Source organism: Ammospiza nelsoni, chromosome 1 (genome assembly GCF_027579445.1).
Source record: "Ammospiza nelsoni isolate bAmmNel1 chromosome 1, bAmmNel1.pri, whole genome shotgun sequence".
Classification (NCBI taxonomy): domain Eukaryota; kingdom Metazoa; phylum Chordata; class Aves; order Passeriformes; family Passerellidae; genus Ammospiza; species Ammospiza nelsoni.
The window spans coordinates 132814675-132827325 of NC_080633.1; the positions used below are offsets into that span (position 1 = coordinate 132814675).

General features: G+C 41.8%; 1 protein-coding gene across 2 annotated transcripts in view; it reads right to left on the reverse strand.

Moving 5' to 3' along the window:
- DPY19L4 (dpy-19 like 4) overlaps positions 1-11721 on the reverse strand; it is a 28037-nt gene extending 16316 nt beyond the window's left edge. For both annotated transcript variants that reach the window (XM_059488082.1, XM_059488090.1), the window contains exons 1-8: positions 11545-11721; positions 7865-7972; positions 6791-6915; positions 5920-6010; positions 4046-4167; positions 3054-3199; positions 1259-1382; positions 577-711 (exon numbers count right to left, since the gene is read on the reverse strand). In XM_059488082.1, coding sequence (XP_059344065.1) covers positions 577-711; positions 1259-1382; positions 3054-3199; positions 4046-4167; positions 5920-6010; positions 6791-6915; positions 7865-7972; positions 11545-11677 — 984 coding nt within the window. In that variant the 5' untranslated portion in view covers positions 11678-11721. The remainder of the gene's footprint in view (positions 1-576; positions 712-1258; positions 1383-3053; positions 3200-4045; positions 4168-5919; positions 6011-6790; positions 6916-7864; positions 7973-11544) is intronic.
- Between the last annotated feature and the right edge of the window lie 930 nt (positions 11722-12651).

Here is a 12651-nt window from a genome sequence, read left to right on the forward strand (position 1 = left end):
CAAAAGGCATGCATGTACAAAAAAGCATATTTACAACTGCAACAGGCAGCATAAGAACACCTTATTGTTGCAACATTTCTAAGAGCCATTTTGCAGAACAAATTTAAATACTTTCTTGTATTCAAAAAAATCAATTTTCCCTCAACATCTGTCAAGTCTATTTATTGCCAAAGCAGTGCAGAACAGGCCACTGAGGGTGAAAATGAGCCCTTTAACTGCACAGAGCCAACAAAGCACATCTTTGGTCTCCCGCCCTGCTGTGAATAGGAGAAAGAAGAAGCAGCTAGGTCAACACGGAGGAATAACATTCATCACTCTTTTAGGTCTCCAAGGATGTTTCAGGTCTCAGGAGCTTTGTTTAGCTTCTATCCCAAACGCAGCAGCCCAAAAGAGACTTAGTTTGAAGTTATTTTATCCTTCTGATGGATATCACATCACACTTCAGCTGGGCCCAGGCTGCAAGACACTCATCACTCAGCCTTGTGCCCTCTGGAGCTCCTGAGCAGTAGGAATGGCAGGCACCTCAGAGGCTGCCTCTAAGTCCCCAGCTGTCAGGAGGCTGAAAATTTCCAATACCTTCTCTGTCTGAGCTAGGGCAAAGCTGTCCAGCAGGAAAAGAGAAACAGCCTGGACAAACAGGAGATAATGACTGTATTCCCACATCATCATGAAGGTGTATGTTGAGGCATTCACCAGAAGATAACAAAACTTCTAGAAGGAAAAAAAGAAAAGAAAAAGCATTAATTTTGTACCCATGCATGTCTGTCAAATAACTGAGAGGTCATTAAAACATAAACTACAGAAATTAATTATTGTTTGGGGAAATAATTAAAATACTGACTTTGAACGTGCTTAACTTTCAGCATGGAAGAAAGTAATTACTGAAATATTCAAAAACATTTCAAGCCAATCAGAAGAAATATTTTAAAGACAGGGTCGGGGTAAGAAAGTAACAACCACCTTCTTCAAGAAAAACAATTTACATGAGAAAAATTCTGCCTCTGTTTATTCAAAAACAAGCAGCACATGGCCCATTACCACATTGTTCTCTCTGAACCCTCCTGGGGGCATAACAAGGTAGGGCACAAGTTGTTTAGCAAAAACTGCACATGCCTAGGTGAAATCCAACTGGCCCTTTTGAAAAGAAGAAACAAAACTTCTACTGTTTTCTGCCCAGAAGAGCAACAATAGCAGAAGTAACTAACCTAGAGTACAGTTTTACCCACAGCTCTTTATTAAGAAACTAATTTTGCTTTACCTCAGCAGAACAGTTTAGGTTCTTTTTTAAATAGCCTGTGAGAGCTGCTACTTGACATGCAAAATATGGCAAAGCCCAATTTTCTCTTGATGGTATGGAATAATCAATTCTTGTTGTGTCTGTTCTAGAATAAAGTACAAAGAAACAAAAATATTAAAATACTTGTTGTACAAGAATATCAAGGAAAGCCTAAATGCCACTTCTAGCTGTAAATGTGGCCTTGCAAGCAAACTTTTCCTGATTTTGGTGCAAAGTAACACTGACACAATTTTGCTGCTGATACAGTTCACCAATTTATTAACAGCATGAAAGGTCCAATCTTTACTCATCCATTTAGCAGGTTTCAATGTTGGCTGGCATTTTTAGCACTGAAGGCAAAAAGAATCCGCCTCAAGCCTTTTCTGACCTGCAATGAAAACCAGCTCATAGCTGAGAGAATAGTTTCCTTTCATTTCTCATACAATATGTTTTAAACAAGTAATTTAGGTAGTTGAGCACAACATAAGATACAAACTGGTGCTCCCTCACAGCAGCAGCAGGAAATATTTTGTCTACAGGGAAAAACTCTGCCCAGCAAAAGAAGAGATAGACGGATGGGGAGCATGCAGGGTTTTCTCATGGAATGACTTGACAGTATCCACACAATTAGAGGTGTAGGTGAAAGTTTTAAAAAGTGCTAAAGTGACTCAGAAGCACAAGCCACACTTCAAATGTAACCAAAGGCATCAGTCTCAGAGGTACATAGTCTGCTTTGTGTCTACTATGCCTTTAAAAAGGAGCCTCAAGCTCCTTTATCATTTAGGTATTTAAAAGCATTACCTTTCATTTTTTCCTCTGAAGCCTCTTACAGAGGAAGCTTTTCGAAGCTTTTTAACTACTAAACCTTTCATTTTGTTGACACTGTTTAATCTTATTCACTGCTGAAAAAAATTACAGATTTATTCACCATTTTTCCTACTTTCCACTGTTCACACCAGCTTGATGAACAGTATTTTCAGCTACTAATCACAGATTCTGTCATGATGACTTCACACTCCTAGAAGATGATTCTCAACAGTTCAACTTTAAAGGTATATCTCTAACATTTTGCTCCATAGTTCTTTTATTTCAAGTGCTCTCAAGTTCACAGAAAGCCCCAGAGCTCCATGGTGACAAATTAAGAGCATGAACACAGGTTTTCACTGCCCAAATGAGACTCCTTATAATTGTGGGGCTTCATAAGGGGAAGGGGAATTCCAAGTGAATTGTTTTAAAATAAAAAAGTCTTGATATTAGGATTGTCTACGAAAATTTCATTTTGCAGAAAAACCTACTACAAAAAGAAGATTAAAAAAAATCAAATATTCTTTACCAAAAAAATGCAACTTGATAATTTCCTTCTATGCCGCCGGACAAGTGCCACAGCATTTAGAGCTGGCCAGAGAGTGCAGCTCTGTTTTACAGCTGTTTTGGATATTTGTCTTCATTCTTCATCAGCACAAAACTAAACCTTCTGAGGAATATTTTTGAAAAATGAAATTGTGTGTGAATACTCCTTTATTCACACACATACATAAAGTCAGTTCAATTGGTAATGTGGATGATTTGGACAACAGGAGGCCTTTCCATTAAAAAAATCATGAGAATCAATTAATCTCTTGGAAATGTTTTTTATTCACCATAAGATTTTGCTCTCACAGTGAGAACACAAAGCTTAATCAAAGCAATTCAATCCACTCATTAAAATCACTTCAATCCACTAATATTTTAAAATTCCTTATTGACAAACTAGATTGTATAAAGATGTTTTTCTTACCTGTTAATAATGAACCATGCTACAGTCAGCATTCCTGCCAGCCAAGTCCCACTCATAACCCAACTGGTTACAAACAATGCAGTCACATAAATTCCCTGCAGTCCAAAAACTATACCAATGTAGAAATACACTGGTTCAATAACTTCCTGAAATTACAAATAAAAATGAAGAGACATAGTGGCAACTGAGCTGAAGCTGGAAATTATTACTATTTACAATTTGTTACTGCTAACAATGTGCTAGGTGCTTTACAAACAGGTAAGAGATGCCTCCTATTTTAGAAAAGTACTGGGCATGCCTTTATTTGGGGTTCAAATAAAACATGGGGAAGAACAAAGCAGTGTGAATTAAGTGCACACTTCAGGCTTGCCAGTGCCATGATTTTTGAATTTGCTTTAGCTTGAACACTCTATGTGTCAGATTTAATAAATCTATGCTACAGTGGGATATGAAGTTCAGAGGACTACTAGAAGAAGCTATAAAAGGGAAGAACTTGAAGAAGTAAAGATGTGGCAAAAATAGCTCCAAAATAAGTAAATAATAAAAAAGGAAAGATAATGAGAGCGGACACAAGTACGCAGCATAAGCAGAACAAAGCCTGAGTAGAGTAGAAACTGACAAAAGGTTCATTTACAGAAGTGCTTTTCCCTATGAGAATGGGCAGACAGGTACCACTATTAACAGACTTCTGTACTCCAAAGGAGTTAACTAACTTTCCTGTTTTTAATGGATAGCACAGATACTCCTGACATTTCTAAGCAGTCTGTAGAAGTAAAGAATAACAGAAAAAGTTACTGCTTAGTGTTAAACCCCCAAAATCCTATGCCAGAGACTGATCAGAATTGAGACTGAGGAGAATCTGGACCTGGTGAGAGCCTTAGCTCAACTCATTCAACAAAAAATGTATGTTGGATACACCACAGAAAGTCCCATACACACACACAGAGACACAACCATAATGCAAGTACAGAAAGTAGGAGAAATGCACATACTTCACTACCAGATGCTTGATATAAAACACTGGCAATCAACTCTGGGTACAAAGTCATTTGCTGGACAGCATTTATGGTCTTCAGTGATATTGTCTTATTGTTGTGTGTCAATTCATAAACACCTACAGACAAAAAAAAAATATTGCTGGAATCACTTACTACTGCTGTTCCTAAAAGAGGCTAAAGTGTATTCAAAGGCAGGGAGAATAAGATTTGATCACTAAAGCTACTGACTGATTCACCACACCTAGTTTAAAAGGAAAGAGAAATTTCTGTGTTAGATGTCATTCCACCTACTGATCTAGCTAGAAAGTTATTACCCTCATCTAGTCTTTAAATAGAAGGCCCAAAACTCATCATCTGAAGCACAGCCTTTTCAGTAACACACTGATGCAGTCCTGGAACTACATTCCTATAGATCACCTTCACAGGAAGACCTTAAGGAGTGAGATCTAACAGGGATGAGCAGGATGTGTTAAACCTGTCTCCAGAAGGATGTCAGGTATGACGGCCTCATCACCCCTTTCAGCTCTGCATTTCTGAGATTTCTAAGAATCCTTCACCAAACACAATGTGCCTTTCTATGGGGTGAAGATGAAATTGAAGCTGCCATACTTGAAGGATCATTCCAAGATAATTTCAAAATGTTATAAATAAAGAAAAGACTTGTCAATACCTAGAACAATAGAGAGAAGAGCAAAACCAACCCAAATCAAGATATGGGGGAGAACAAAAGCCTCAAAAACAATACAATAGTCAAACAGACAACTGTTTCCAGCTCTGAGCATATCCTGGTGTGTGGTCTGCAGCTGGTTCTCTGTAGGTCAAACCAGGTCTTCCAGGATTTACAACTGGGTTCAGCTGTAATACACTCCTGAAGACTAGATGCCTTGTAATACCTTGTAGACACGAGTCTACCTGTCTGCAGACACAGCATCCCTGAATGAGGCCTGCAGTCCACCCACTCACAGCATGGGCAATATCCCCTGAGGACAGGAGGCACTGAGTGTACCAAAGACCTCAGATATTGCTGATGTGCTACATTTCAGCTGGGAAACTGTTCAACCAATAAAACACTAACCACAAAGTTTAGTTTTACTGGCTTCAGTGAGGTTTCACAAAAGGACTGAACTAATTCAGTGGCTGACCACTGCAAGATAGGGCAGCTCATCCTCTTCTCTCCTGAGCTCCAGCCCCATGCTAGTGCAGTGCATTCTGAACTCCCTGAACAAGCATGGAAGTGCTCCTTCTTCTTTTCACTGCTTTAGTTTCCTTTTGGTATAGAGACCCAGGGTCAGAGAGCCCCAGAGCCAGTGCAGGGTAAAGAGCAGGAGCACGAAGGAAGGAGAGATCATTGTCACCCAGTCTGTTCTCCTCCCTGTTCCTTTCTGCCCCCACCACTCGGTGCTCATCAGCATCTATCCATCACAGCTGACAAGATTAAAAACTTCTGGCAGGGACAGGATGGAGCAGATCAGCTTGTGACAGAAACTGTTCTGTCTTCTGACAGAGGATGGAAAACAGTTATTTTCATCCCTCATTCCCAAATTCAACATAAATTACATTTACATGGCAGAAAAATCCACTATTGTGACACAGGCAAACCCAATGATAACTCTGACACAGGACATAGTAAGAGTTATTATTAACCCTATCCTAGAGTATCAATTAAAGGCAATCTGCTGGAATACAGGATAGTTAAATACTGCTTTTGAAAAGGCACTGAAAAGTTAGGACAGTGTGTGGTTTTTCATTTATCTGACCAATATACCTACATAAGAGAATAAAATTAGTCTCCCCAGTCTGCAGGAGGTTTTTACTGTCTTCAAAGTGAACAGGACTTTTCAAAGTAATAAAACAAATGAGTTTTTTACCTCTTTCAAATGAAGGAGCCTTTAGCAGTTCTTTATAGAATGAGTAATAAATGGCACTGTCACCCTGAAATGTAATTTCTCGTTCAAGTTCCTAGAAAAAAAAAAAAGGAAATTAATCTCCTGCAATCTCTTTCCAAAGACAATATATTTTCAGATAGACTGGTTTTGTAATATGGTACATGGTTATGACTTCACTGTACATCTTCAAAATATTCCACAAAACATTAATCCTCACAGCATTTCTATCAGGTATATAATGCTCTCTGTAACTTAGCAAGCACGCTTGGAAACAGAGCAACTCAAATCCACATTGTAAGTCAGCACAAAATCCACAGGATCTTTTCATATTCACAAACCCGAATTTCATTCAATTTTCTATACTTCACTTAATAATGGAGTTCTTAAGAAAACCAAACCAAACTAAATCAATCAACCATAAAACACAAGAAATCCCCCAAAATCAAAAAAAAACAAAAAACAAAAAAACCCCCAAAAACAACAAAAAAAAAAAAAAAAAAAAAAAAAAAAAAACTAAAACAAAAACAACAAAACACCCCAAAAAGCCCAACACATATTCCTGTTGAGTAGCTTCTGCAATCCCAGTATGCTTCAGTTACTTTTTTATATTTTAGAAAGGTGTTTTAAGGATAAAAGGTGACATGGAAAAACATACAAAAGCATGACAAGCCACAACAACTGTTAGCAGGAGGAAAAAAAAAAAAGAAAATAAAGAAGACAAAAAAAAAGAAGCTGTTTCAAAGACAGAGGCCTCAGTAGAAGGACACAGGACTGCAAGTAGTTTCAACATGACACAGATCAGATTTGATTTCAAGGACACAATCTGGCTTTTGTTTCAGTAGTTTATCTTTACCTGCCTGCTGGAAAACCAGAATTTCCGCTCATGATACGTGGAGAGGTATACAGCATACATCATTCCACTGGTGACCGCCGCGAGACAGCCAAAGAACAGCTTTGCAAAGCGCTGGATTAACAGATCTGAAAATGAACAGTGGGAAAGCTAAAATAGCACAGAGGACTGAGAAACTACAGCACAGCCTACACATGACTCTTACTTCTGAACAACAAGGGAACTTACTGGCATGAAAATTATCATACCATCAGCAGCACAGATACATTGAAAACTGGTTTGTTACTCCCGTCCTGTAGTTTTCTTTCCCAGCTGGTATCATTGTTTCACAGACAAAATATTCAACACACTACACACTGCAAATTTTCTACAGCAAGCTTTGTTGTCAAATGAATTCCAAGAAGGAAAAGTCTCTTCCAGATAAACAGAGCAAACTCTAGATTCTACCCAAAACACCACAAACTTCCTAAAGACATTAACAGACAGAGGTGGCATACTGCATCTAAGATAGTTTCTGAGACATTTTATTTTCCATTCTGTTTTTGAATATAAGAACAAATGGATCTGAATTTACCAAACTCATTCAAAGGGTGTCTACTACACCTGTATCTCCTTTGAGTTAGTATGTACTTTTAACATAAAAGCTTTTGGTAGCTTGGTGAGCACTTGCCTAAAATTATATCTAGTTTTAGTTCTGTTTCTTGAAAAGCTCTAAGGACTTTTTGTCTGTTCTTGTTTCAGTACCATTACTTCATGGTATCAGCTTCCAACCAGAAGATCATTCCAGGAACAATAAAAATATTTATTTGGATGCAAATAGTAATAATAAATTTCTTAACTCCCCTGCCTCTACCTCCTCAAGCCTGAAACAGTCCAAGACTACCATTTCACCCTCCAACGCATAAAATGTCATTATTAAAGAACTCCAATGTGCATGCCTGTTTTCCCTCAAAATATTCAAAAACCTAATTCAAAGTAAGTCTGTTATAAATTACCATGCTACAAATATCTTCCCATAAAATGTAAGAGAATAATGAAAAAAACAATCAAAAGTCAGCTAAAAATTCTGTAGCTTACATTTTGGCGACCTTCCCAGCTTTGAATTTTCTTTGTTTCTCTCCTCTGGAGCCATTTTGTCAGATTCTGTGCAATTTTGTTTCTTTCTCTGTCGCAGGTCTACTGCCCCTAAAGACATTTTTTTTAAGTTATTGCAACACAATACATAAAATCACACTGGGAAATCCACACAGCAGCAGGTAGCAGCCAGTTACTGCTACTGATTCAATCCCATGGAAGATATATTTGACAGAGACTCAATTAAAGGACATCATATGCCCAACTAAAATAATAATATAACACTACAGAAATCAATTCTTATGTTATTCCTTAGAAAAAACAACAGTATTCTCTTGAGGACATACTCTGGGATTACCCAGAACCCAAACTGGAAGGTTACTGGTTTATTCCATTCGGTGAACACAAATGAAGAAAATCAATAGTTTAGATAAGCTTATGCAGACACTGGGAGAAACTGGTGCCAATTCCTCACCCTGGTTTTATGCTGCTATAGCAGTATAATACAAAAACTGGCTAGCCCATTACTTTTAAATTGAGATGCCTATTATTTATATGGCAAAGGCTTTTATAAAGTAAATGTAATATCACTTTTTTCCTGCTTTTGGATCTACTGGAACTAAGCAGATTTATGAACATTTAGTTTAACACATAATTTAAAAGCCCAGTTTGCTCAGCCACATAGATCATATCACAAGACCAAGGGCTTCTGTTCACTTTTCTGTGAGTAACAGCAGCAATTTGAAGTCCTGGTCCATTTATTTTACAGTCTGAAAGGCAATGAGGCTAATTCACACACTGCAGGTCTGTGAATACAAAAAGACTCATTGCAAAAAGTATTTGATAATTCCTATATTAAAGATATTCCACAACATTTACATCATTCTGGAAGAGTAATGAAAAGATTTAACTGTAATTGACACTCCAGAATTTTTAGCTCTCCTGCTTGACCTAGTGTCCAACATTGCTTGAAATTTTCCAGCCATCAATTTTCCTCTGGACTTAAAACAGCTCCTTCATAAACCCATCCAGCTTCAAACTTGAAGTGTCAATCTTCACATCCTACAACAAAGCTTTTAAGTACTCTGGTTGTATATTAATTACTTCAATTCTAATTCAGTCTACTTTTAATTCCCAGCTATTAAATCTAAAAGTTAGAAACTAGAGAGAGAAATAGAAATGGTTAAAGCGATATCTGCCTGTATAAGACACCAGTGGATTAACAGAACAAATTATAAATCATTCTGAGCAAACCAAGATCTCAATGGTAACATTTTCGTGAATGAACAGAAAACGTCTACCTTCTTAAACAAGACAAGAACTGGAAAGAGTCTAAATAACACAAGGTTTAGGGTGTTCAGTGTCACATTTATCTTCATGCCAATCCAAAATGAAATGTACACCAGCATCTCTTCATGACACGTATATGAAAAGTTTATCAGCAATGCAAACACCAAGTGCGCTGCAGTTAAAAATCATTTGTAGCACACAAAATAAAGCACACTGGAAGAAAATCCTAGATCACAAAAGTGGGCAGATATGTGCTTGGAAGGACAAGTGAGTGCCCCTGTCATTCTGGTTATGACCAAGGCAACAACACTGAGAACACTGGAGGAAAAGGCCTTTGCTTCTCTGGCAGAGAAGTGAACCATAGCAGAAGTGTAACAAACTTATAAAGTATAGCATTTCAAGCAGTAAGAGAAAGCTCCCAAAGAAGTAACAGTTTAAAATTCTACTTCTGAAACAACACCTCAATCAGCAAACGATCTTCACCTCAGTTTTGAAGCCTGCTCAACATATTCTGCCCAAAGCAATAACACAAAAAGATGCGAGTTACTTCTGTTTCTTGCTGCTGCCACAAACAAGAAAAATGCTGTTTTCACTTCAACGAATCCTTCAAACAGAGTGATATGAAAGTCAAACAAGGTAACAACTAAGAATTATCTAGAATTCTGAACTGATGACACAGCCTCTAGTAACTATCCAGCACATAATTTTTTCATCTGCTTTTCAGTTCCCTGCAAGTCCCCAGTTCAAACGAGTTCTTGTTCAGAAAACATGCATTCCATTTATTTTTGTGTTTCTACTGCAGAAAAACATAACTCATTCCTACTTTGTGCCACCATACTCATCTACTTTTCACCTACTAATTGAGCACTGTCTGTAATTTTTGTCTCCTCATCTAAAGAAAGGTAAGATGAGCTGGGAAAGACTCAGATAAAAGGCCATGAGGGTGATTCAAATTGTGCAATGGCTTCCATACAAGGAACAAGGAAGCAAATTGAAGATGCCTCAGTCTAGAAAAGAGGATGACCAACAGAAACATGCCAGACGTCTACCAGTTAGTGAAGTGCACAAACACACTGAATAGAGAGCAGTGATTCACCTTTTCTAATACAAAAAGTTCTCAAACAAACCTAATGAGTCATGCTTAAAAGAACCAGCTCGTTGCACATCACCTTCACACAGAACACTCCTACCCAAAGAATGTTCTGTAAACCAAGAGTTTGCACAGATTCATAAGAATACAGACACAGCTGTGGAGGACAAGCAGCTGGAGACTCCTAAACATACAGAAACCATGTGCAACTCAGAAAGTACCCCTGCTGAGAACAGCTGGGAGGCTGGAATATGCCATGGGACAGATTTGCATATGCTTGTTTGCTCCTGCATTTTTCTGGGTACCTATTAACGGTTTTGTTTCTGCTAATTTCTCCAAGAAAACTAAATGCCATCTCATAACCCCTATATAGGGGGTTTGCACTAGACATGAGAAAGACATGGAGAAAAATGTTTGTGTAGGGGCTAAAAATGAAACAGAATCTCAGAATGCGCTGAGTTGGATGATACCTGCAAAGATGATCCAAGTCCACTTCTTAACCCTGCACAGGACACCTCAATAACCACACCATGTGCCTGAGAGCACTGTCAAAGTGCTTCTTAACTCTGTCAGGCTTGGCGCTGCGGCTACTTCCCTGGGGAGCCTGTTCCAGCACCCAACCGCCCCTGGGTAAAGAACCTCTTCCTAATTACCAACCTAAACCCTCCATCCGCAGCTTCAGGCCATTCCCTCGGGTCCTGTCACTCCTCACCACAGAAAAGAGATCAGTATCTGCCCCTCCTGAGCAAGCTGGAGGTCTCCGTCAGTCTTCTCCAGGCTGAACAAACCAAGGGACTTCAGCTGCTCCTCATACAGCTTCCCCTCAAGGCCCTTCACCACCTTCGCAGCCCTCTTTTGGATGCTCTCTAATACTTAACGAAACGAGAAAGAAGAGTGACTAAAACATAAGGAAGGATGCCCAAAGAGAAAGTACGCTCACGGAAGCATCCACGGAGCCCGCAGATGCTGCCCCGGGCGCTCTGCCCACAGACAATGCCAGGCGAGGGAAGAGAAAATGCCAGGGAAGGCGAGGGAAGAGAAAAAGACCCCAAGTCCCCCAGAGAGCGGCCTAGCCTCCCTCTTGGGGCTGCAAAGGACGGGCTGAGCTGCGCTGGGGCCCGAGGGGCCGCCGGGGCGGGCTGGGCCCGGGAGGCCGCCTGTGTCCTGCAGCCCAGTGCTTCAGCTCCGTCCGTGCCCTGGCACAAACCGCGAGGGGCGGCCACACCGCCGGCCTGAGCCCGCGGCCTGACCCCGACCGCCTCCGCCCGGCTCCGGCTCCGCGGCCTGAGGAGCCGCCCCTCACCTTCCTCCATGGCCGGCCCGTGCCCGCAGCCCGCCGCTGGCTCCCCCCGCCGCTCTCTGCGGGGCGACGCGTCCGCCCCACCCGCGCCGCCACCCGCCTCCCGCCGGCCGCGGGGGCGGGAGCGCTCCCGCATCCCCCGGCGAGCGGAGCGGAGCGGAGCCGGCCCCGCGCTTCCTCCCACCGCCGGAACTGCGGCTGCGGAGCGCGGGGGGCGGCCGGAGCCGAGCGGCGGCGCACCGGGACACAGCGAACGTGCAGGGCCACGGCGGGCGCCTCTGTACCGGGGCACAGCGAATGTACGGGGCACAGTGAATATTCCGGGGCACAGCGAATGTACGGGGGCACAGCGGGCGTTCCGGGGCACAGCGGGCACAGCGGACGCGCAGGGGCGCGCCGGGGCGCTGCCGGGCGGCCTCAGGGCTCCCGTGCGGGAGCTCCGCGGCCGCGCAGCCCCAAGGCGGCACCTCCCGGCAGCGCGGCCGCGGTTGGTGCCGCTCCAGAGGGACCGGGCCTCCAGAGAGCTTGGGCAAGAGGAGGCTCGGGGTGACCCCAAGGCTCTCTAGAGACCCCAAGATGCTGAAAGGAGGTGGTAGCCATGGAAGGGTCTTTTCCCGGGCAGCCAGGGGTAGGAGGAGAGGACATGGCCTCAAGCTGTGCCAGAGAAGGTCTAGGTTGGACATCTGGAGGAAGTTTTTCACAGAAAGGCTGATTGGACATTAGAACGGGCTGCCCAGGACGTGGTGGGGTCACTGTCCCTGGATGTGTGTAAGGAAGGACTGGACGGGGCACTTGCTGCCAGGGTCTACTTGACATGGTGGTGTTTGGTCAGAGATTGGTCTCGATGATCTCAGAGGCCTTTTCAAACCTAATTGGTTCTGTGATTACAGAACTGGTCACTCTTCTATGGAAGAGGTTTGTGGGAATTGTCCCTTGGAGGTTTGAGGGAATTGTCCTTTGGATGCTGTGTGTCTCCTGACCTACAGTCAGGCCAATGGCTGAGCTGCTGCTGGAAAACTGATTGCTTGTCTGGCAGCTGCAAGGAAAAACTAAACCAATATGTGTGTCCTGTTGGACTGTAAAATGAGATTTATAAGTTTCCTGGATTTT